The sequence below is a fragment of the Oncorhynchus kisutch genome, linkage group LG3 (assembly GCF_002021735.2).
Source record: "Oncorhynchus kisutch isolate 150728-3 linkage group LG3, Okis_V2, whole genome shotgun sequence".
In the NCBI taxonomy this organism is placed as follows: Eukaryota; Metazoa; Chordata; class Actinopteri; order Salmoniformes; family Salmonidae; genus Oncorhynchus; species Oncorhynchus kisutch.
In genome coordinates, this window is record NC_034176.2 from 52195366 (window position 1) to 52220786 (window position 25421).

General features: G+C 43.7%; 1 protein-coding gene across 1 annotated transcript in view; it reads left to right on the forward strand.

The window, feature by feature from the left end:
• LOC109872624 (protein kinase C-binding protein NELL1) overlaps positions 1–25421 on the forward strand; it is a 424089-nt gene that overhangs the window by 112729 nt on the left and 285939 nt on the right. Inside the window, exon 5 of the mRNA XM_020463927.2 lies at positions 17428–17524. Within this exon, the coding sequence (XP_020319516.1) occupies positions 17428–17524 (97 nt within the window). The remainder of the gene's footprint in view (positions 1–17427; positions 17525–25421) is intronic.

The window sequence follows — 25421 nt, forward strand, 5'->3', positions numbered from 1 at the left end:
CCAGGTCCTCAAATCTGTGCGTAGAGCTGTCCGGTAAAGTCAGTCTCAGGACTGCAGGGTAGATGAGGCCGAACTTCACACCTGGGCAGGCGCGTAGCTGGCGCTTCACAGCTCCAAAGCTAGCCCGCTTCCTAGCCATGGCTGTGGTGTAGTCCGCAAATATCGAGACCCTTTTACCCTTATAGAGGATAGGGGATGCTTCTCTCAATCTCCTCAGTATGTCATTGCGGACGTGAAAGAAATGCACCCTGATGACATATGGTCGCGGGTGTTCTCCATCCCGGGGTCGGCTACGCAGAGTGCGTATGGCCTGGTCTAGCAGTGGCTTCTCCTCCAGACCGAGCAGCTCCTGAAGCAGCTGGGCCATGAACTCCGTAGGTCTTGGGCCCTCCACTACCTCTGGTATTCCCAGTAGAGGAATGTTGTTCTTCCGCATTCTACTTTCCATATCTTCGCATCTATAGTCGAGGTATGCCACCTTAGTTATCAATGAGCCAACATTAGCCTCTAGCTCGCTAATGCGAGTGCTGCGGTCTGTAGCACCTCGTTCCAAATCCGATAAGGCCACTCCGTGTGCTTCGAGCTTATTCTGTATACTCTCGATAATTTTTTAAGCTCATCTTTGACCATTGATATCTCTGACCTGAGATTGGTAGAGTCAATTTAGCTGAAAATATCGGTTTTGATGCGTGCCTATCAATGATTGTAGCATCTTCACAGTCAATGTTTCCATGGGGCCGGCATTAGCAGTGTCCGGTGGCGGGGGTGAATCAGGAGAGGGCGCGGGCTTCTGCGGCATGCTCTTACAGACTCCGTTTTTGGCCGGGTAGACAACATTACAAACTTACATTTCTCAAACCTGATCTAAGTTGTTTATGGGTCTCTTCAGATGCCTGGCCAAACAGAAATATATACAATTTTGTGTTCAATTTTGCGTTCTACATCCTTGGCCATTCCCGGTGGTGAAAATATTAAATTGTCTGTGTGTGTAGAAGAGTCACATTTTCGTTTGAAGTAGGTTCCCCTGTCACTCTCCATCATGTTTGGGTGTTGCTTGTTTTCGTAATATTTGTTGATACATTTCTCCAGTCTTAAGATTTGTTTTGTGTTGTGATCCAGCTTGAAGATTATTACCCACCAGATTGTGTATTGCTAATATTTAGTCTGACTCACCAATATTGAATATTACATTTTTATCTTGCGGTATCTACATAGCTGTGTTCTGCCATCTGATTATTATTATTGCATTTATTTGCATATGGAAATGGTACTAGGTTTTAAATCAGCCTACAATCCTGGCTGTCCCGGCTAATGACCACTCTGCAGAGTTGCCTCCAGGAAAAAGTCAACTGCTTGTGGTGGACATAATCCATCTGCATTTAGTGAGAGAAAGAGAGAGAAAGAGATAGAGAGCACGGGGATTTTACATCTACATTTGTAGCATACTCTAATGAGAGAGGTGACAAATAGAGAGACAATAAACAATTATTTTTCACTGGATGAGGGGCAGGTCTGTGGTGGAATCTTTCATGTTTCTTCAAAACAATTAAACTTTATTATTTAATTACTGCAGTAATGGAGTTGGTCGGTAATCACCCCTGAAGGTATATCACTGAGAACTCAATGAGCTGGTTTGAGCCACAGCATTTCATAGCAAAGTCCATCCTCCTTCAGTCTATATGACCACAACAGATGTATGGAATGGGTCACAAGGTTAAGATTTGTATGAAAGATACTTATATATTTCACAGCAGACAGTATCTCATTTTGTGGAGACCAGGGTCTGGCCCTGGAGTCATCTTTCCCTGATACTGTATAAAACAGAAACATTAACTCATGCTCTGGAATGTGGTATCAACCAAAGACATCGTAAATCTTCTAGAGGCCCATCCTCAGTAGAACACACAGATGACTGTTCTAACATGCCCTTATTCTGTTGCATAAAACAACCATTTGATGCAATAACAGCATTATAACATAATCTTGTAATTTCCACCATAGGTCGCAGGGGATATACAGTAGGGGTGCATCCCAAATGACGACCTATTCCCTATTTAGTCCACTAATTACCAACATACTGGGCTTGTAGGAGTCCTTTACATGAAGTAGCAATCAGCAGCATTGAGCTACTGCTGCAATACACAGGCACGCAAGCGTGCGCACACACACACACACAGACACACACACACACACTTGTTATGTCTGACTGAGGAAACTAAGAGGTTTTCACTGTGCATTACAGGTGAAAGAGTTCCTAAACCTAATTGTAATGTTCTACTGTTTGTAAATCTGGTCATTCTTACTCCTGGATTATGTCCATATCAAAGGCATATGAGAGCCAAAGTACTAGCTCAGGTAGACAAGCCATATTTGTTAGAGATCTTTTCAAAACGTATCATTTAGCTGACAGTTCACCGTCAAAATGGAATGGACTTCCAAGTCTTTACTACAAACCATTATTTGGCCATGTCACCCTGGTGCTCTGTTTTAAATGTGAAAACTGATGGACTGCTCCTTTAAGCACAGAAGAGACTGGCTGTCAGGGAGCTCACAGCTTTAGTTAACAACCTCTTGGTGACAGAGGGAGACGTGGAGCTGAATGGCTCTGGATGTTTGGCTTGATGATGCTTAACTCCATTTGTGTCTCCAGTCAGCAGACAGAGCAGTAATCCAGCACAGAGCCAGGGTACAGATATCAATAGTGTGCGTTAGGAAGCTGTGGAGTGAGACTGTTTGTCATGCTTGAGGAGAGCTGCTCTACATTTCTACTCTCTGATTTCCCCTGGAGGGAGAGAAGGGTTCCGACATATACACACTCTCTCCTCTTGACTATTAGATTAGCTCAGTGTTATTCATCCTTATTGGACCAGTGTTCATGCCCAGACCAGAATAGCCTCACGCTTTCCCTCTGTGTGTGTGTATGTGTTTCAAGTTTTGTAAGTTGTATGTACGGGGTACACATGGTATACACCGTCCAACAAAATGCTTACTGTCAGGTTCTTTCTCAACAATGCAACAACAATAAAAAGAAAATAAAAAGTTAAGAATACAAACATAAAATGGGATGTGTCCATGTCTGTGAGGGTGTGTGTATGAGTGAGTGCATGTGTGCCAAGGTGCAGGAGAATCAGAGCAGGTGGTCAGTCCAGTTCAAGTGTTCAGCAGTCTGATGGCTTGTAGATAGAAACAGTCTCTGATCCTGTTGGTATCAGACCTCATGCTCCGATACCATCTGCACAACTGTAAAGGAGTGAACAGAGCAATTCCCATACTAGGCCATGATGCAGCCGGTCAGGACGCTCTTGATGGTGCAGTAGTAGTATTTGCAAAGGTCCCGGGGTGGCATGCCAAATTTCATCAGCTACCTTAGGAAGTAGAGATGTTATAGCACCCTCTTGACAAGAGTGGTGGTGTTGTTGGTCCATGTCAAGTACTCAGTGATGTGGTTGGCGAGGAACTTAAAATGACTGACTCTCTCTACTGCAGTTCCAGTAATGTGGATCGGGCATGTTCCTTCCTCTGCATTCTTATGTCAACAATCAACTCTGATGTTGAGGGAGAGGTTGTTGTCCTGGCACCACAATGCCAGTTCACTTAACTCCTCCCTATAGACTGATTATAGACTGATATGTCGTTGTTGGTTATCAGGCCTACAACTGTGGTGTCATCAGCAAACTTGGTGATGGAGTTGGTGTTGTGCAAACCATGCAGTCGTGGGTGAACAAGAATTACAGCAGAGGGATGAGGACCCCCTAGGGGGCCCATGTTACTGACAGTTGTGGCTCCTTTGCGTGATGTATTGTTGTCTCTACCTTCTTGACCTTTGTGCTGTTGTCTGTGCCCAATAATGTTTGTCCCATGTTTTGTGCTTCTACCATGTTGTGTTGATACCATGCTGTGTTGTCATGTGTTGCTGCCTTGCTATGTTGTTGCCTTAGGTCTCTCTTTATGTAGTGTTGTGTTGCCTCTCTCGTCATGATGTGCGTTTAGTACTAGATTTATATTTTATTATTACGTTTTTTTAATATTCCAGCCTCCGGCCCTGCAGGAGGCTTTTTGCCCATTGGTAGGCCATCATTGTAAATAAGAATTTGTTCTTAACTGACTTGCCTATTAAATAAAGGTTAAATATAAATAAAAAAGAGTCCGTGTGGAGGAGGTGTTGTTGCCAATCCTCACAGCATGTGGTCTGCCCATCAGGAAGTCCAGGGTCCAGTTGCAGAGGGTGGTGTCCAGAACCCGTGCTCTGAGCTTTGTGTCAAGCTTGGAGGGAACAATAGTGTTCAATGCTGAACTGTTGTCAATGAACATCATTCTCAAATACAGTGCCTTCAGAAAGTATTCATACCCCTTGACTTATTCCACTGTGTTGTGTTACAGCCTGAATTCCAAATGTAAAGTTTCACCATCTACATACAATACCCCAAAATGACCAAGTGAAAATATGTTTCTAGACAATTTAGCAAATGTATTGAAAATGAATACAGAAATATCTAATTTACATAAGTATTCACACCCCTTTGCTATGACACTCCAAATTGAGGTCGGGTACATCCAATTTCCTTTGATATGAAACACTAAAGCATGCATGAGAGCACCAGCTGTTACGGACGACTGTGTGCAATACCTTTAAACAGAAGGATAACCAGGATGTGTACTCATAGCATGCGCGGAACAACTGGCAAGTGTCTTCACTGACATTTTCAACCTCTCCCTGACCGAGTCTGTAATACCTACAGTAAGCATTTCATGGTAATGTCACCTGTTGTATTCGGCACGTGACAAATAACATTTGATTTGATCATACTTGAGCGGTCACAACAACTTCATTGGCAAATTCAATTGTTTCGACATGATTTATAAAGAAACACACATGTCTATATAAGGTCCCACAGTTTACAGCGCATGTCAGAGGAGAAACTATACAATGAAGTCGAAGGAACTGACCATAGATGTCCAAGATAGATTTGGGATGATACATATATCTGGGGAAGGGTATAAAATTATTTATTGAGTGTTGAAAGTTTCCAAGAGCACAGTGGTCTTCATCATTGGGAAATTGAAAAATATTAAACTACCCAGACTCTGCCTATAGCTGGCCGTCTGACCAAACTGAGCAACCGGGCAAGAAGGACCTTGGTAAGGGAGGTGGCCAAAAACCCAATGACCACTCTAACAGAACTACAGAGTTCCTTGCCTGAGATGGGAGAACCTGCCAGAAGGACAACAGACTCTACAGCACTTTACCAATCTGAGCTTTATGGGAGTTTGCAAATAGGCAAGTGAAAGACTAAGGTCAAAGTGTCTGTGGTCTGATGAGAGATGTCTGGAGAAAATCAGGCACATCTCTTCACCCGTCTAACATCATCCTTGCCGTGAAGCATGGTGGTGGCAGCATCATGCTATGGGGATGCTTTTCAGTGGCAGGAACTGTGAGACTGGTAAGGATATAGGGAACATTGAATGGAGCCAAATACAGGCAAGTCCTTGATAAGAAACTACGTCAGAGTGCAAACTACCTTAGACTGGGGGCGAAGATTAACGTTTCCACAGGACAATGACCCCAAATAGACAGCCAAAGTATTGCTGGAATGGCTTCAGAACAAGAATGTGAAAGTCCATGAGTGGCCCAGACAAAGTCCACACTTGAATCCCATTGAAAATCTGTGGAAAGACTTGAAGATTGCCTTTCACAACCGCTCCCCATCTAACTTAACAGAGCTTGAGAAAATCTGCAAGGAAGGAATCCAGATGTGAAAAACTGATACAGATATACCCAGATATATATTGACTCGGGTGTGAGTGGTTATGTAAATTAGATATTTCTGTATTTCATTTTCAATACATTTGCAAACATTTTTAAAAGCATGTTTTCACTTTGTCATTATGGGGTATTGTGTGTAGATGTTTGGGGTAAAAAAAAAATCAGGCTGTAACACAACAAAATGTGGAATAAGTCAAGGGGTATGCTTTTTTGTTTAACAAAACTTTTTTGTGGAAGGTACTACACCACGCACAGACCCCCTCGCACACTCAATGTTGTTGAGATACATTGAGTTTCCATGTAGGTCTACTTGGCGGAAAAACTGTGAGGCCAGCTGTATAGCCTATTTCTGTCTATGAGTCTTTTTATTAAAGAATGTGAAACAATGTTGCTTCTGTTTCATCACCTTCATTAAGTCATGCATAGCTTTTCTTTATATGGCCTAAAATAAATGTGTTCATATGGGAATAATATTATCTCTAGGTTATAGCATACCGAAGTTTGATCAGTTTGGGGAAAAATATATTTTATGCGGACAAAATGTATCTGGTAAAGGGCTGACATTTATTTAAAAAAAGATTCTCACGTATAGAAATTAAACCACTGTGATTTTAAAGACACAAAATAACAATAGTTTATGATTAAATGATTAGGCTATACTGGGCTCTCACCGTCATTATTATTATTGTTACGGCCCTGGCCTTAGTTATCTTTGTTTTCTTTATTATTTTGGTTAGATCAGGGTGTGACATGGGGGATTTATGTGTTTTTCTGGTCTAGGGTTTTTTGTATGTTTATGGGGCTGTTTCCTTTCTAGGTAGTTTGTATGTCTATGGTTGCCTAGATTGGTTCTCAATTAGAGGCAGCTGTCTATCGTTGTCTCTGATTGGGAACCATATTTAGGCAGCCATATTCTGTGGGTACTTTGTGGGTGGTTGTTTCCTGTCTTTGTGTTCTCTGCACCAGATAGGACTGTTTCGGGTTTTGCCACGTTTGTTATTTTGTATTTGTGTAGTGTTCACGTTATCGTCTTTTATTAAACATGTTGAACACGAACTACGCTGCATTTTGGTCCTCCTCTCCTTCGACGGAAGAAAACCGTTACAGAACCACCCACCACAACAGGACCAAGCAGCGTGGTAATGGGCAGGAGCAGGAGAAGCAGCGATATCAGGATTTCTGGACATGGGAGCAGAATCTGGACTATACAACTTGGGAAGAGATAGACAGGTGGGCGGTCGACCCAGGGAGAGTGCCGGAGCCCGCCTGGGATTCGCTGGAGCGGTGCGAGGAGGGTTACAGGAGAATGGAGTTGGATAAACGAGCACGGCGGCGCGGTAGGAAGCCTGAGAGTCAGCCCCAAAAATGTATTGGGGGAGGCACACAGGGAGTATGGCGAAGCCAGGTAGGAGACCTGCGCCAACTTCCTATGCTTTCCGGAGAGCGAGAGGGACCAGGCAGGCACCGTGTTATGCTGTGGAGCGCACCGTGTCTCCAGTGCGGGTGCATAGCCCGGTGTGGTACATTCCAGCTCCTCGTATCGGCCGGACTAGAGTGGGCATCGAGCCAGGTAAGGTTGGGCAGGCTCGGTGCTCAAGAGCTCCAGTGCACCTGCACGGTCCGGTCTATCCAGTGCCACCTACACGCACCAGCCCTCTGGTGGCATTCCCCTGCACCAGGCTTACTGTGTGTGTCCAGAGCCCAGTACTCCCTGTTCCTCCTCCCCGCACCCGCCCTGAGATGCGTGTCCTCGGCCCAGTACCACCAGTGCTGTCACCACGCACCAGGCCTACAGTGCGCCTCGCCTGTCCAGAGCTGCTAGAGTCTCCCGCCTGTCCAGAGCTGCTAGAGTCTCCCGCCTGTCCAGAGCTGCTAGAGTCTCCCGCCTGTCCAGAGCTGCTAGAGTCTCCCGCCTGTCCAGAGCTGCTAGAGTCTCCCACCTGTCCAGAGCTGCTAGAGACTCCCGCCTCTGTCCAGAGCTGCTAGAGAGTCCCGCCTGTCCAGAGGAGCCGCAGAGCCGCCAGTCTGCAAGGAGCCGCCAGTCTGCAAGGAGCCGTCAGAGCCGTCAGTCTGCAAGGAGCCGCCAGAGCCGCCAGTCTGCAAGGAGCCGCCAGAGCCGCCAGTCTGCAAGGAGCCGCCAGAGCCGCCATTCAGCCAGGATCCGCCAGAGCTGCCATTCAACCAGGATCCGCCAGAGCTGTCAGTCAGCCAGAATCCGCCAGAGCCGTCAACCAGCCACGTTATCGTCTTTTATTAAAGATGTTGAACACAAACTTCGCTGCATTTTGGTCCTCCTCTCCTTCGACGGAAGAAAACCGTTACAATTATTCACATCATTCCAATTCAATCGAGTCACAATTATTATCTGCTTTGGTATTGACATCAGTGACGACACTTTCCGAGTGATGAGAGACTCATGGGTAGGCCTACCAGCTGAAAATGAAAATGATTATGCAATTTGGACCAGAGAAATCCAATGTTTATATAAAATGTTTGCCTTATCCCCTACATTTTAACAGTCTAAAGAGTATATTTAACAAAGGACAACATCACAAAATCCATTTGGCCTATGTCATTTCATTTAGTCTCATTACGATACTGAAAATGTTGAGTATTTCAAAAGAACAGAATACCATATTTTGAGTTGAATGTATCGGCTATTATACTAAATATCTATCCAAGGTACAACTTTAATGCAAGGGCATCTTTTAAAATGATTTTGATGCTCACCTCATGTCTTTATAATATAAATAAGGACCCTGTTTTGAAATCAGTATTTGTCCTTCTTTCCCATCTGTTCCTATTTTCAATTTAAAAAAATATATATGCATGAGAGATTTACAAGATAATTACATTGGAACATTGTATTGTTGTAAAATGCTTCCTTGCCCTGTCTGGAAACTCACATTCAAATAATGTTTACTTCTCATCGCTCTCATTGTTCCAATTTTCAATAAAATAAATATGCATGAGACATTCACAAGCCTAACATTGGAACGTTTAAAAGTGCTGCCCAACTGGACTGACTGACTGGACTGACTGGAGAGGACACTCAGTTGAGCCATTGAATAAAATGAATTACAAGGAAATAAAGCTTGTTTTCTTTTGAACCTGTTCTATAGGATTATTACATTTTTACTCTTTAGACTATCCTTTTTGTAACATATGAGACATCAAAACATTCTAGAAATACTTTGTGAGCTATCACAACAGCTGTTCACTTTACTGACTTATTTTCTGAATCAGCTGATGATAGTCAAAACAGGGTTCAAATTCAATGTAAATTTTGTATTTTATTATGTATCTAGGCCAAATTAAAAAATAAGTCCTTCCCGAAGTGCACCGAATATGATTGCCGCTTTTGATTGCCGAGGTTGCATAACACCGTCAGTGAGGGTTATCTTCAAGTTATCTGGAGAAAACCATAACCCGGACAATGCTCCAATTCGGATCCAAACGCTGAAGAATGGCCAGAAGAAGAGAAGCCTGGAGACCCAGGAAAGAAACTGACCAAGTTGTGGACCATGGTACACATGGCTTGCCTGCATGTAATTGGGGAGGCATGTATGAATATGAAGAAGTTGATGCAGAGGCACCAAAAAAAGAACAAAGCGGCACCCCCTGTACCTAAATCCCTCTCTGAACTCATCATCCCTGACAGCTATAAGGGCTATGAAGAAGAGCTGTTCCTCCAGCATGACAGTGGACCCAGGCCAGACAGAGTTCTTGTCACCCTGGTTCAGAAGTACACCACAACTGAACGGCTGGAGTCTTACCTGAAGAGCGTTGCCTACACCTTCAAGTTACAGTTATGAACACTCCAAAATCCATCTGAGAAAAATGAGCACGTAGCTTACTTGGCCTCTTCTGTGACAATTATCCATTTCAACCCTTTCAATGACTCCAAAATCCGTATGAGACCAGAAAACATGGACATGTGTTCTTGAACATTGTTTTTATGTAGCTGCCTTGTCATTTTTGGCCTTTTTTAAATGCTAAGGTTTTATAGTGAATGGTTGGTGTTAATTAATGGTGTAAACATGTTTATTTGAAATTAATGTTATAGGCCTACTTATTTTTGCTCCATATTTTCTTGCATTTTGCTTTTTTGTTAAAAAATACATGTTTTACAGTGGTTGGTGTTAATGGATGGTGTAAAACTAGATAAAACTAGAAAAATATAGGCTGTTTTCAGCCTTCATCCCTGATGAACAAATTTAAAATCGGCCTAGGCTACACAATTCTGACCATATGAACAACATTTATTTTAGGCCATAACTGAATATACAATATTCTGCCCATATGATCAAATGTTTATAACATATTTATATCTAAACATGATTTAATGGAACTCCGTAAACATACACATTTAATAACAAACTTATGAAGACAATAACACAACAGTTAACATACACAACATTGTTTCACATTATTTAATAACAGTCTCAAACACAATCACACAATAGGCTACAGCTGGCTTCGCAGCTTCTCCAGCGCTTCACGGCTTCCCTGGGAAACTCAATGTATTGTAGCCTCATGCAGACAAAAGAGTAGCAGAGTTTGTTCTGCTGCAGTGTTTCACAGTAAAATATTGTGGGTGTGGTTCGAGGGGTATGAATACTTTCTGAAGGCAATGTAGATGTTCCTTGTCTCCGTGAATAGCGATGGAAATGGCATGTTCTGTGGATCTGTTGGATCGGTACGCAAATTGGAGTGGGTCGAGTGTGCCTGGCATGCTGGCCTTGATGTGGGCCAAATCAACAGTGGAATGCTTACTTACGGGTAGGCTTTGGCGGTCTACCATATATACTGTTTACCAGGGTATTTGGAAATAGTCAGGGGATGGTTTTTCAATACTCTCAACAGTGTCAAAACATGAAAGTATTAATATGTAGGCTATGTGCTCTGTTTTTAATTTATGTAGTTCTGTCGAGCTGTTCTTGTCTATTAATGTTCTGTATTATGTCATGTTTCATGTTAGCTGCTGAGTAGCTGCCGCTTTCTCAACAGCTAATGGCGATCCTTATAAAATACCAAATACCAAAATATTTCTTTTAAGTTTTTTAAAGAAATGTGAATATGTATTTGTGGCAACGTTTTAACTAAATACCTGCAGTCAACTTGAGCATAATTTCACCTGTCCATAATTGTTCCTTATGAAGCGTACTGGTAGTCCCGAGTCACGTGGTGTTTGTTTACAAGCACACAATGACGAGAGACTAGAGCCTTGTGAGTCACTCACTGTTGTGCAGCCAGGTGATCTAGTTACAGGGATGAGGTTTTGATGTTGGTGTGCTGTGCCTTTTTTTTCTACACACATAGTGTTGTGTGTAGTTTCATCTGTCCACAGAATATTTTGCCAATAGCACTGTGGAACATCCAGGTGCACTTTTACAAACTTCAGACGTGCAGCAATGGTTTTTTTGGACAGCAGTGGCTTCTTCTGTGGTGTCCTCCCATGACACCATTCTTGTTTCGTGTTTTACATATCGTAGAATCGTCAACAGAGATCTGAGCATGTTCCAGATTTGATTTGATCAAGCGTCACAAATAGAAACAAGTTCTATTTTAGCGCCTGGCTATGCAGACACTTGTTGACACGTGCGAGCAGTGTGGATGCAATGATTGAATAAAAGGTATGTGTACATTTATTTTGCAATGCTCACGAACGCGACACGAGCGGTGTGGTCAGCATGTAAACTGCTTGGAGTAAACCTGGATTGTAAACTGTCATGGTCAAAGCATGTTGATACAACAGTAGTTAAGATCGGGAGAAGTCTGTCTATAATAAAGTACAGCTCTTCCTTTTTAACTGGTGACTGGTGCTTACTGTTTGAGTTTTTGCTATTAAGCAGGAATCAGGACGATAGACTTATGGTTGGATTTGCCCAAGAGAGAGGGCCTTTTATACGTTTCTGCTTACGAAGTGAAGGTGATCTAGAGTTTTGTTGCCTCTAGTTGCACAGGTGACATGCTGGTAAAAATTTGTTTAAAACGGATTTCAGTTTTCCTGCATAAAATTCACTTGCTACAAGAAATCCTGCCTCTGAATTAGCATTTTCTTGTTTGCATATGGCCCTGTACAGCTCGTTGAGTGTGGTCTTAGTGCCAGAATTGGTTTGTGGTGGAAAAATATGGTAAATAGTATGGGTGCAGCTTATCAAGAGGTAATCTATGGTGAGCAAGATCTTGAGACTTCCTTAATATTAGAGATCACGCCTCAACTGTTAACAAAGAGACACACCCCTCCCCATCTCACCTTACCCGAGACTAACGTCTGATCTTGACAATGCATAGACAAATTTGCCAGTTGTATGTCCATGCCCTCGTCCAGCCACGCCTGCCTCATCTGTCCAGCGCCTCACTATTCTCTGTGTTGGTGGTACAGGACGGCAGACAGTGTTCAGGGTCAGGCAGAGTTGCTAGGTAGGCGTGCTCAGGGTCAGGACAGGCAAGGGTCAAAACCAGGAGGGTGAGGAAAAATAGATATTGGGAAAAGCAGGAGCTGAGACACAAAAATACTGGTTGACTTGACAAACAAGATGAACTGGCAACAGAGAACACCGGTATAAATACACAGGGGGAAATGGGTGACACCTGGAGGAGGGTGGAGACAATCACAAAGACAGGTGAAACAGATCAGGGGGTGACACTTCTTAATGCATTTGAGCCAATCAGTTGTGTTGTGACAAGGTGGAGGTGGTATACAGAAGATTGCTCTATTTGGTAAAAGACCAAGTCCATATTATGACAAGAACAGCTCAAATAAGCAAAGAGAAACGACAGTCCATCATTACTTTAAGACATGAAGGTCAGTCAATACGAAACATTTCAAGAAATGTACGTTTCTTCAAGTCCAGTCGAATAAACCATCAAGCGCTATGGTGAATCTGGCAATCATGAGGACCACCACAGGAAAGGAAGTCCCAGAGTTACCTCTGCTGCAAAATATATGTTCATTAGAGTTAACTGCAACTCAGATTGCAGCCCAAATAAATGCTTCAGGCCTTCATGGTCGAATTGCTGCAAAGAAACCACTACTAAAGAGCACCAATAATAAGAAGAGACTTGCTTGTGCCAAGAAACACGCGCAATAGATGAGCAATAGACAGTGGAAATCTGTCCTTTGGTCTGATGAGTCCTAATTTGAGATTTTTGGTTCTAACCTCTGTGTTTTTGTGAGACATAGAGTAAGTTAACAGATGATCTCCGCATGTGTGGTTCTCACCATGAAGCTTGGAGGAGGAGGTGTGATGGTGTGGGGATGCTTTCCTGTTTTTTTTATTTATTTTTTATTTCACCTTTATTTAACCAGGTAGGCTAGTTGAGAACAAGTTCTCATTTGCAACTGCGACCTGGCCAAGATAAAGCATAGCAGTGTGAGCATACAACAAAGAGTTACACATGGAGTAAACAATTAACAAGTCAATAACACAGTAGAAAACGAAGGGGGGGTCTATATACAATGTGTGCAAAAGGCATGAGGTAGGCAAATAATTACAATTTTGCAGATTAACACTGGAGTGATAAAAGATCAGATGGTCATGTACAGGTAGAGATATTGGTGTGCAGAAGAGCAGAAAAGTAAATAAATAGAAACAGTACGGGGATGAGGTAGGTGAAAAGGGTGGGCTATTTACCAATAGACTATGTACAGCTGCAGCGATCGGTTAGCTGCTCAGATAGCTGATGTTTGAAGTTGGTGAGGGAGATAAAAGTCTCCAACTTCAGCGATTTTTGCAATTCGTTCCAGTCACAGGCAGCAGAGTACTGGAACGAAAGGCGGCCAAATGAGGTGTTGGCTTTAGGATTGATCAGTGAGATACACCTGCTGGAGCGCGTGCTACGGATGGGTGTTGCCATCGTGACCAGTGAGCTGAGATAAGGCGGAGCTTTACCTAGCATAGACTTGTAGATGACCTGGAGCCAGTGGGTCTGGCGACGAATATGTAGCGAGGGCCAGCCGACTAGAGCATACAAGTCGCAGTGGTGGGTAGTATAAGGTGCTTTAGTGACAAAACGGATGGCACTGTGATAGACTGCATCCAGTTTGCTGAGTAGAGTGTTGGAAGCCATTTTGTAGATGACATCGCCGAAGTCGAGGATCGGTAGGATAGTCAGTTTTACTAGGGTAAGCTTGGCGGCTTGAGTGAAGGAGGCTTTGTTGCGGAATAGAAAGCCGACTCTTGATTTGATTTTCGATTGGAGATGTTTGATATGAGTCTGGAAGGAGAGTTTGCGGTCTAGCCAGACACCTAGGTACTTATAGACGTCCACATATTCTAGGTCGGAACCATCCAGGGTGGTGATGCTAGTCGGGCATGCAGGTGCAGGCAGCGACCGGTTGAAAAGCATGCATTTGGTCTTACTAGCGTTTAAGAGCAGTTGGAGGCCACGGAAGGAGTGTTGTATGGCATTGAAGCTTGTTTGGAGGTTAGATAGCACAGTGTCCAGAGACGGGCCGAAAGTATATAGAATGGTGTCGTCTGCGTAGAGGTGGATCAGGGAATCGCCCGCAGCAAGAGCAACATCATTGATATACACAGAGAAAAGAGTCGGCCCGAGAATTGAACCCTGTGGCACCCCCATAGAGACTGCCAGAGGACCGGACAGCATGCCCTCCGATTTGACACACTGAACTCTGTCTGCAAAGTAATTGGTGAACCAGGCAAGGCAGTCATCCGAAAAACCGAGGCTACTGAGTCTGCCGATAAGAATATGGTGATTGACAGAGTCGAAAGCCTTGGCGAGGTCGATGAAGACGGCTGCACAGTACTGTCTTTTATCGATGGCGGTTATGATGTCGTTTAGTACCTTGAGTGTGGCTGAGGTGCAGCCATGACCGGCTCGGAAACCAGATTGCACAGCGGAGAAGGTACGGTGGGATTCGAGATGGTCAGTGACCTGTTTGTTGACTTGGCTTTCGAAGACCTTAGATAGGCAGGGCAGGATGGATATAGGTCTGTAACAGTTTGGGTCCAGGGTGTCTCCCCCTTTGAAGAGGGGGATGACTGCGGCAGCTTTCCAATCCTTGGGGATCTCAGACGAGATGAAAGAGAGGTTGAACAGGCTGGTAATAGGGGTTGCGACAATGGTGGCAGATAGTTTCAGAAATAGAGGGTCCAGATTGTCAAGCCCAGCTGATTTGTACGGGTCCAGGTTTTGCAGCTCTTTCAGAACATCTGCTATCTGGATTTGGGTAAAGGAGAACCTGGAGAGGCTTGGGCGAGGAGCTGCGGGGGGGGCGGAGCTGTTGGCCGAGGTTGAAGTAGCCAGGCGGAAGGCATGGCCAGCCGTTGAGAAATGCTTATTGAAGTTTTCGATAATCATAGATTTATCAGTGGTGACCGTGTTACCTAGCCTCAGTGCAGTGGGCAGCTGGGAGGAGGTGCTCTTGTTCTCCATGGACTTCACAGTGTCCCAGAACTTTTTGGAGTTGGAGCTACAGGATGCAAACTTCTGCCTGAAGAAGCTGGCCTTAGCTTTCCTGACTGACTGCGTGTATTGGTTCCGGACTTCCCTGAACAGTTGCATATCACGGGGACTATTCGATGCTATTGCAGTCCGCCACAGGATGTTTTTGTGCTGGTCGAGGGCAGTCAGGTCTGGGGTGAACCAAGGGCTGTATCTGTTCTTAGTTCTGCATTTTTTGAACGGAGCATGCTTATCTAAAATGGTGAGGAAGTTACTTTTAAAGAATGACCAGGCATCCTCAACTGACGGGATGAGGTCAATGTCCTTCCAGGATACCCGGGCCAGGTCGATTAGAAAGGCCTGCTCACAGACACTGGTGACACTGTCTGTGATTTATTTAGAATTCAATGCACACTTAAACAGCATGGCTACCACAGCATTCTGCAGTGATACGCCATCCCTTCTGGTTTGAGCTTAGTGGGACTATCATTTGTTTTTCAACAGGCCAATGACCCAACATACCTCCAGGCTGTGTAAAGGCTATTTTACCAAGAAGGAGAGTGATGGTGCTGCATCAGATGACCTGGCCTCCACAATCACCCGACCTCAACCCAATTGAAATGGTTTGGGATCAGTTGAACCGCAGAGTACTCAGCATATGTGGGAACTCCTTCAAAACTGTTGGAAAAGCATTCCAGATGAAGCTGGTTAAGGGAATGCCAAGAGTGTGCAAAGCTGTCATCAAGGCAATGTGTTGCTACTTTGAAGAATTTAGAATGCTGGTTACTAGATGATTCCATATGTGTTATTTCATAGTTTTGATGTCTTCACTATTATTCTACAATGTAGAAAATTGTACAAATTAAGAAAAAACCTTAAATGTGTCACTGTGTCCAAACTTTTGACTGGTACTGTACCTCTGCAATTGAAGTCTTGCTCTTATTTCACAAAATGCATTTTCCAGTGATTGGACATTGGCCATCAGGATACTAGGGAGAGGAGGCCATGTAGCCTGCCTTTTCAGCCTATATTGGAGTTTCCCTTTCTTTCATCCTCTTCATCACCGGTGTAATTATTGCACAAACATTCTGAACAAACAAAGTCATAATTAACGCAAAAATAGCCATAAAAAAGCAGTCGAGCAGGAACCAGCAAGACGCACGCCCAAGATGCACTGCCGTGTGTGTGTGTGTGTGTGTGTGTGTGTGTGTGTGTGTGTGTGTGAGTGAGAGATAGAAGAGGTTGCAGATGAGCTTAGTCAGAGCCTATATGCGTATTTTGTGCTGTTGATGACATTAAATGGATGACACACACACTTTATGACAATCTTGTAGCATGTCATATCTTGCAAGTGCAGTCTATTTTCTTATGTCTTCAATATATTTTCCCGGAGTACGGACGCATGCAAATATGCTACTCACGCAGGCACACACACACACACACACACACACACACACACACACACACACACACACACACACACACACACACACACACACACACACACACACACACACACACACACACACACACACACACACACACACACACACACACACAGATGATTGGTATGTCCCATCGTGCACCCATGATGCTGGTGCTATGGTGCTGGGGAAGCCAGCCTGTAGTGGTCCCGTATTTTAAAAATGTAATGTTAGGTAGTTCCTCACCCTGGAGTCCCCTCAGTCTATGGAGGAACGATCTAACATCAAGTTATAAAATATTGAACTTGGCCTTTAAGCATCACCGTATTATTTTGAAATTGTGTTTCAAATATTGAATTTTTGGACAGCTCCTGTCTCCAATGCTCACGGCTCAAATCCCTGTTCCGTCAGAACATGGAACACCTTTCAATCGACGGGTTGATCAGAGCTTATGCCTTAATGACCTCATCCTCAGTGGATTAGTGTGGCCTGGATCCTGGTGCATGAGATGTGTAAGGGCCCACTAATGAGGATGGGTCCATCGTCTTACTCTATAGATGTTACGAGGTAGTAAAAGGGGCGTAAACCATTCTCACCACTGAGCGTGTTGTTGACGAAACAGAGGAGAGACACAGAGGCCCGGCTGGCTTAGCTAGCCTCAAGAAACATTTAACACTGCAGGAGCTGTGATTATGTTGCTTTTCCGGGACAATGTCGACCGCCCGGATTTTCAATGTAGCGTGTGTGAGTGTGTGAGTGTGTGAGTGAGAGAGAGAGAGATTTCAGAATCTGACTGTCTCTCTGTTGATTGTTTGTTGTTGGCAGGATTTATGAGCGAGTGATAGACCCACCTCAGATGGATCTGACCCTTGGCAGTGGAGTGTGGCTGGGTCAGCATAGCCACAAGCACGGCCTCTTCAAGGTAAAACAAACATACTTTCACCACTATATACACGATCACTGTAACCATCTAACCTCAACCATGCATGGCTTCTCAAAGGTAACAGTCTTGACTATCTTGTCATTCTATGGACGGCAGTACCATGCTTTCTCTCCGAAAAAACTATTTTTCTGACCTTACCCTGAATTAAGAATAATTAGCTTATTTACATTTAGCATTTTAGAATCTGAGAGTAAATAGAGCCGAATATATTGATAGAAATCACTTTGTCCATGAGAGATTTACATGGTTATTAAAACTTCACGCCAGGGTAAGCCTACACGAAACATAGCCCTTATTTTAAGTGTTTTTAAAATTCCATATGGGGAAAAAATGAATGGTGGAAAAATGATTGGAACCATTTCCCTCTTTGACCGCTAGGTTTTATGGGTATTATAATACCTCAACTGTGGGGCTCTATTTATCACCATCAATAACAACACTATGCTATGGTAATACTCTATATAATGCAACGTCAACATAGCCTTATTATTGAGAGAGGGGTAGGGAGAAAGAGGAAAGGGGTGTGGTGACAGAGAGAGAAAAATAGGTAGGGGTAGAGAGGTGGAGAGAGATCAACTGACCAATATTCCGCCATCTTACACACGCCCGCCGAGCAGTCGATGGCCTCATTTTCTATTTTTATTTCATCTCATGTATCGATTAACAATACAGCGTAAAGACTGAATAGATCCCATGCCTCCCAGGCCACCCACAGTCTCTCAGTGCCTGCGTCCATTTTGGACACAGCCAGTGTCATCTTCTATTCTCCACAGCATCTGTAGTACCCAATTCCTTGTAGTATGCTCTCTCTACCCATATGATGATTACTGGGCCCAATCAAAGCATAAAGAAGCCCCCTTCTCTTTCTCTGAGGATGAAAAACTCAGTATTTAAAGAATTCTCTCTCGCAGTCTGCCTGAAACCGAGTTTGAAGCAGTGGCTGTCTAGCTCCAGTCTAAGGTGCAGCAGCGTTTAAGTTTAAGAGTTGATAGGAAAAAAGAGCAGAGACAGATGGCCTAGAAACCTAGAAACGTTCAAGGTTTGACTGTGGATGAGCGAGGAGCGGATTTGTTTTGCTGTGTTCAGAGATTGATTTGGTGCAGGAAATGTGCTGGAAATTCATACCTATATATTTATTACAACCACTTATTCACAGCTCATGCTATAGCTTTTTTTTTAAAGCATTAAGGCCATATTATGCATTCGTAATCCATTACACACAGCTGTTTCTAAAATGAAATAAGTTGGCTTTACATTAAAAAAGTAAATAACAGGCCTCCCGAGTGGAACAGCGGTCTAAGTCACTGTATCGCAGTGCAAGCTGCGTTACTACAGATGCTGGTTCGATACCTGACTGTGATGCAGCCGGCCGTGACCAGGAGACCCATGAGGTGACGCACAATTGGCCCAGCGTTGTCCAGTTTAGGGGAGGGTTTGGCCGGACGGGATGTCCTTGTCCCATCGCGCTGTAGCGACCGACTCCCGTGGTGGGCTGGGCGCATGCATGCTGACACGGTTGCTAGGTGTACAGTGTTTCCTCCCACAAATTGGTGCTGCTGGTTTCCGGGTTAAGTGTGCATTGTGTCATGAAGCAGTGCAGCTTGGCGGGGTTGTGTTTCAGAGGACGCATGGCTCTCGACCTTCACCTCTCGCGAGTCCGTACGGGAGTTGCAGCGACGGGACAAGACTTTAACTACCAATTGGATATGGCGAAAAGGGGGTAAAAAAGTACAAACAACGATGTCTATATTTTGTACAGTGTACAAAATATATTTAGGTTAGGACACTTGTCATCATTTACAGTGTAGAGAGTGTTACAATAATGTTCCCTTGGAGTAGCAAGCAGTAGTTCTCTATAAGATAAGCTACTGTATCTAAACCATGGCCATAGGGCAGTTCGGGCAAATGCCAGATGGGTTGATCTTTAGCCCATTGGGACTGTCTAAATTGTGGTTTGAGCACAGAATTATCATTATTTGACGAATAATGGGGGCCTCAAGAAATAAAGAAATGGACGCTGTGTTAAGAAGTGCCCAGACGGATGTCTGGTCCCATTCTGTCCCTGCATTAAATACTTATAAAAACATTAAAAATCTGTATCTGGGAGAGGAAATTAGGCTGTTATTATTGGTGTTGTTGTTGTGTAAGAGGGGGCTGTAGCCTCAGGTAGCCTGGGGAGCTGTGAGGCTTCTTCAGTTTTTTTTCTTTTTTTTCTGCCATTCTCTCCTTTCTCTCTGGTCCATCAGGATGTCATGGAATCAGTCCCAGGGCCATGAGCTTTGTGGTGAGCTTAGAGGGCACTGTAGTATTGAAGACCGAACTGTAGTCAATGAACAGCATCCACACATGTACATTCCTTTTGTTCAGGTGGGTGAGGGCAGTGTGTAGTACAACAGTGAGCTGGTCTGCACATGCTCTGAGGGTTCGGCTAGGGATGACGTCTGGGCCGGCAGCCTTGCGATGGTTAACATGCTTGAATGACTTGCATACATCCTCCATGGAGACCGTAAGCCGGTTGCCCTCGTTGTCCTCAGGTTCTCTCCTCGACAGCTCAGAAAGGTTATGCTCGAAGCGTGAGAAAAAGGTGTTTAACTCGTCAGGTTGCGGTCCGTGATGTGACTGGTATTCTTCATGTAATCCATGATTGTTAGAAGCCCCTGCCACGCACACCTCGTTTCCGATCCACTGAATTGCTCACCCACTTTGTCCCTATACTTGTGTGTCACCATCTTGATCGATCTGCGTCGGTTGTATTTGTACTGTTTAATCATATAAGTGTCCCCCGGTCACCTTGCCTTGTTTATAAGCAGCAACTCTCTCCTTCACTTTCCCGACAAGGCTGCCATTAATCCATGGTTGTTGATTCGGGTAAGTTTTGGAAGACACCATCGGTATCAGATCATCTATGCATTTATTTTATTTAACCAGTGACCAGTTGGTGTATTCATTCATGTTATTACCAGACGCGCCCCAAAACAAATTATAGTCCGCATGATCGAAACAGTCTTGGAGCATGGAGTATGATTGGTCAGACCAGCATTACAGACAGATTTGCCGAAACAAGGAAGAGAGATGGCCTCATTCCCTTATACCCCCAGTGGTCAAGAGTGGAATTTCCGCACTCATATTTGGGCACTCATATTTGCACAAACACACACGCACACAAACAGACCCACACATACATCCTCCCCTTTCCCCTCCCTCCCTCGCTACAGGCAGTATTACTTGCTGATCAATAGAGGCAATGTATGGTCAGGACTCCCATAAACTCCCAAGAGACAAGCAGCCACATCACTGGCCAAACACTTTCACTACCATGACACACTCTTCACTGATGTCGGCTGATAATGCACTGTGGCATGTGTATTTGTGTGTATGTGCCTGAATCAAAGCCAGAGTTGAGCATGGCCGGTAGAGAGAGTGTTTGTGTGTGTGTGTGTGTGTGTGGTGTGCGCGTGTGCGTGCGTGCCTGCCTTTGTGATCTACTCTGTTGTTCATCTCTCCTCTCGCAGGGTTCTTTCTCTAAAGTGGCACAGGTGTTGCTCTCATTCAGGCTTAATGAATGCATTGTAAAGGAATATCACAAATACAGTGAGACACAAAAAGATACAGAATTAAAATAGGTTTTTATGGGTTTGACAAAATGCCTTCTAGACTCAATATGAAAATAGACTGTCCTCTTCTCTGTCACTATGAATAGACTTTAATTGTTCCAATATGCTGGGTATTTTCCCCTTGTTTTCAATGGCATGATGATTTGGGTTAGTCTGACCATCCAGACTGGTCTCATAGACTAGACATAGTAAACAAAAATCTGAGACACTCATATTAGTATGATATGTTACGTTTGTTATGGTTACATAAGATAGATGTCACACCCTGATCTGTTTTACCTGTCCTTGTGCTTTTCTCCCCCGCCCTCCAGCTGTCACCAATCTTCCCCATTATATTTATACCTGTGTTCTCTGTTTGTCTGTTTCCAGTTCATTTTATTTCGACAAGCCTACCAAACTAGAAAACAGGAACTAGCGAAAGTCAAGTGCCTGGGAAAAATGCTGGTAGGCTTGACAAAACAAAATTAACTGGTATCAGACAAACTGAGAACACGGGTATAAATACATTGGGGATAATGGGGAAGATGGGCGACACCTGGAGGGGGGTGGAGACAAGCACAAAGACAGGTGAAACAGATCAAATACCATTTTCAATGTTTACTAAAAGAAAACATTGAAAACATTATTGGCTCTTTTTCTGTGAAGAACATGTAAAATAACACATGTTCATTGAGTGCACACTGTGCACCCCCCTACACATTTATAATACATACAGTGGGGCAAAAAAAGTATTTAGTCAGCCACCACCAGTTCTCCCACTTAAAAAGATGAGAGAGGCCTGTAGGATTTTTTTATGAATGTATTTGCAAATTATGGTGGAAAATAGGTATTTGGTCACCTACCAGCAAGCAAGATTTCTGTCTCTCATAGACCTGTAACTTCTTCTTTAAGAGGCTCCTCTGTCCTCCACTCTCTACCTGTATTAATGGCACCTGTTTGAACTTGTTATCAGTATAAAAGACACCTGTCCACAACCTCAAACAGTCACACTCCAAACTCCACTATGGCCAAGACCAAAGAGCTGTCAAAGGACACCAGAAACAAAATTGTAGACCTGCACCAGGCTGGGAAGACTGAATCTGCAATAGGTAAGCAGCTTGGTTTGAATAATTCACCTGTGGGAGCAATTATTATGAAATGGAAGATATACAAGACCACTGATAATCTCCCTCGATCTGGTGCTCCACGCAAGATCTCACCCCGTGGGGTCAAAATGATCACAAGAACGGTGAGCAAAAATCCCAGAACCACACGGGGGGACCTAGTGAATGACCTGCAGAGAGCTGGGACCAAAGTAACAAAGCCTACCATCGGTAACACACTACGCGCCAGGGACTCAAATCCTGCAGTGCAAGATGTGTCCCCCTGCTTAAGCCAGTACATGTCCAGGCCCTGAAGTTTTCTAGCGAGCATTTGGATGTTCCAGAAGAAGATCGGGAGAATGTCATATGGTCAGATGAAACCAAAATATAACTTTTTGGTAAAAACTCAACTCGTCATGTTTGGAGGACAAAGAATGCTGAGTTGCATCCAAAGAACACCATACCTACTGTGAAGCATGGGGGTGGAAACATCATGCTTTGGGGCTGTTTTTCTGCAAAGGGACCAGGACGACTGATCCGTGTAAAGGAAAGAATGAATGGGGCCATGTATCGTGAGATTTTGAGTGAAAACCTCCTTCCCACAGCAAGGGTATTGAAGATGAAACGTGGCTGGGTCTTTCAGCATGACAGCATGACAGCAAACACACCACCCGGGCAACGAAGGGGTGGCTTCGTAAGAAGCATTTCAAGGTCCTGGAGTGGCCTAGCCAGTCTCCAGATCTCAACCCCATAGAACATATTTGGAGGGAGTTGAAAGTCCGTGTTGCCCAGCAACAGCCCCAAAACATCACTGCTCTAGAGGATATCTGCATGGAGGAATGGGCCAAAATACGAGCAACAGTGTGTGAAAACCTTGTGAAGACTTACCGAAAATGTTTGACCTCTGTCATTGCCAACAAAGGGTATATAACAAAGTATTGAGATAAACTTTTGTTATTGACCAAATACTTACTTTCCACCATCATTTGCAAATAAATTCATTAAAAATCCTACAATGTGATTTTCTGGATTTTTTCTTCTTCTCATTTGTCTGGCATAGTTTAAGTGTACCTATGATGAAAATTACAGGCCTCTCTCATCTTTTTAAGTGGGAGAACTTGCACAATTGGTTGCTGACTAAATACTTTTTTGCCCCACTGTATGTGGTGTTTGGGTCCACTGGACCCGAGGGTAATACAAGTGTGGGAAAGTGTGTGTGTAGATGAAAACAAGTAAATATTAAACAAAAAGGTTTTGCTGTGTGCCTTCACTCTGTCTTCAACATAGCACCAATATATGAATATGTCTGTCTCCCTGTCTGTCTCTTGCTTTTCTCGCACTTTTACCCTTTGTAGAGTGTGAAACTACACAATGTCTTGCGGGAACCTGAACAATTTTATTGCAATACATGATTTCGATACATTGTAAAAAATTCTGTATTTGCCCAAACACTACCCCAGCCAGGTGCAAATTGGGAGAGTGACACAACAAATAAATAGCTTTGCATTTGTGGTTCCTAACCACAATCAATCAGTGTGGCAAAAATAATCTCTGCTCAAATTAGAAATAATTTTTGCAGAGAGAGAAGCTCGTGTGGAAAGAGGATCTTCATCTTTGGAAGATGAAGAATTTTCTGAATATGAGGATAATTTATCTGTCAATTCAGAGTCTGACATTGAGTTGGAAGAATGGAAGAAGAGTATAAGATTGACCCTCAGCCAGCCCCAGGACCAGCCATCAGCAGCCAGCCCCATGACCAACCCGTCAGCAACGAGCTCATCAGCAGCCTACAGGAGGAGAAATATGGATGTCAACAAATTGTGAAATTGAATGGTCTTCTTGCCCAAGGAATGAGCCACCCCGCATGGCTGCCAATGTGGTAAGGATGCAACCAGGGCCGACGGGAATGGCGGTTACTCATGTGCAAGACATAAAGTCTCCTTTTCAACTGTTCATCCCAGACACCATCCAGAAAATCATTCTGGACTGCTCTAATTTGGAGGGAAGGTGTGTTTTTGCTGTCGTGACTTTACTTTCTTTAATCTGATGACTGTTATTTATCGAATCAGCTAACTATGTTTAATTGTTACTTGATTCATTTAATCATGTAACAATTAACTCATTAGGAATTTGGGGCACCATGAGAGCAGTTGTTTAAAGAGTGACCATCACCTGAATTAAACTGTAAAGGTCTTTACCTATCACATCCATAAAATAGACAACGTCCTAATCATATCATCATTCTGAACAGTCGTAACCTCTTGCATCTGCTAAAACTCCAGCCTTACTTAAGATTCAGTACTACACACATGGGTTTTTATTTATTTTATTATTATTTATTCCCTAGCCAAGTAAATGACACAGAATAAACATACACACTTAATAAATTAGGAAAAGGTCCCTCGTGGACTGACAATATGGTGCCTTTTTACGACAAGGACAAGGAGAGAGAGAGAAAGAGAGAAAGAGACACTTATTGTTGATACATTTTAGAAGGTATTCTCACAGTAATCATATACTTTGCACACAAACCACTGGCCATTTGGAGTATGAAGTATGAAATCCTATGGAGTATGAAATCCCATTTGGAGTATGAATGACTTCGTTCGCTGTTTATCTCTGTCAGAACCAAGCCTTCTTAGGAAGGGTGTGGGCCTTACAGTGGCATGCTTGTAACGCTCTGATTGTCCAAAAGGTCCCCTCCCCCCTTTCCCGTCCTCTACTGTTGTTTACTCTGGAAGATGCTCCTTGGAAGATAGGCTAGCCTACGTTGAGTTGAAGAGTAGTAGAATGGTCCCACTTAAGTTCACTTTTCTAGATATTTGACTTAGGACAGCTAATCAGCCATAACAGTGATTGTCTGGGAGGTGAGCTTCACGCCTCCATCTCGTGTTGGTATTCAGGATTCAAACCACTTTACACATGCAGCTGCAGCCTGGCGATGTTCTGGTCTGGGAGGTGAGTTTATTTTCTTCACCTGATGTTGAGTTTCAAATGTGTAGCTCCCATTTCACACTTTTCTGTTCTAAATGTTAATTTCTTTACCAATCCTTTTATGCAAAATGGTCAGAAGGGACGATTCCGTCAGGCTGACACCCCTCTCTGACCTCACTCGGGGCGTGGCTACTTACTGTGCAAAGTTTATAGGAGGCAAATTCTGTTATTGCTCCTAAAATCACA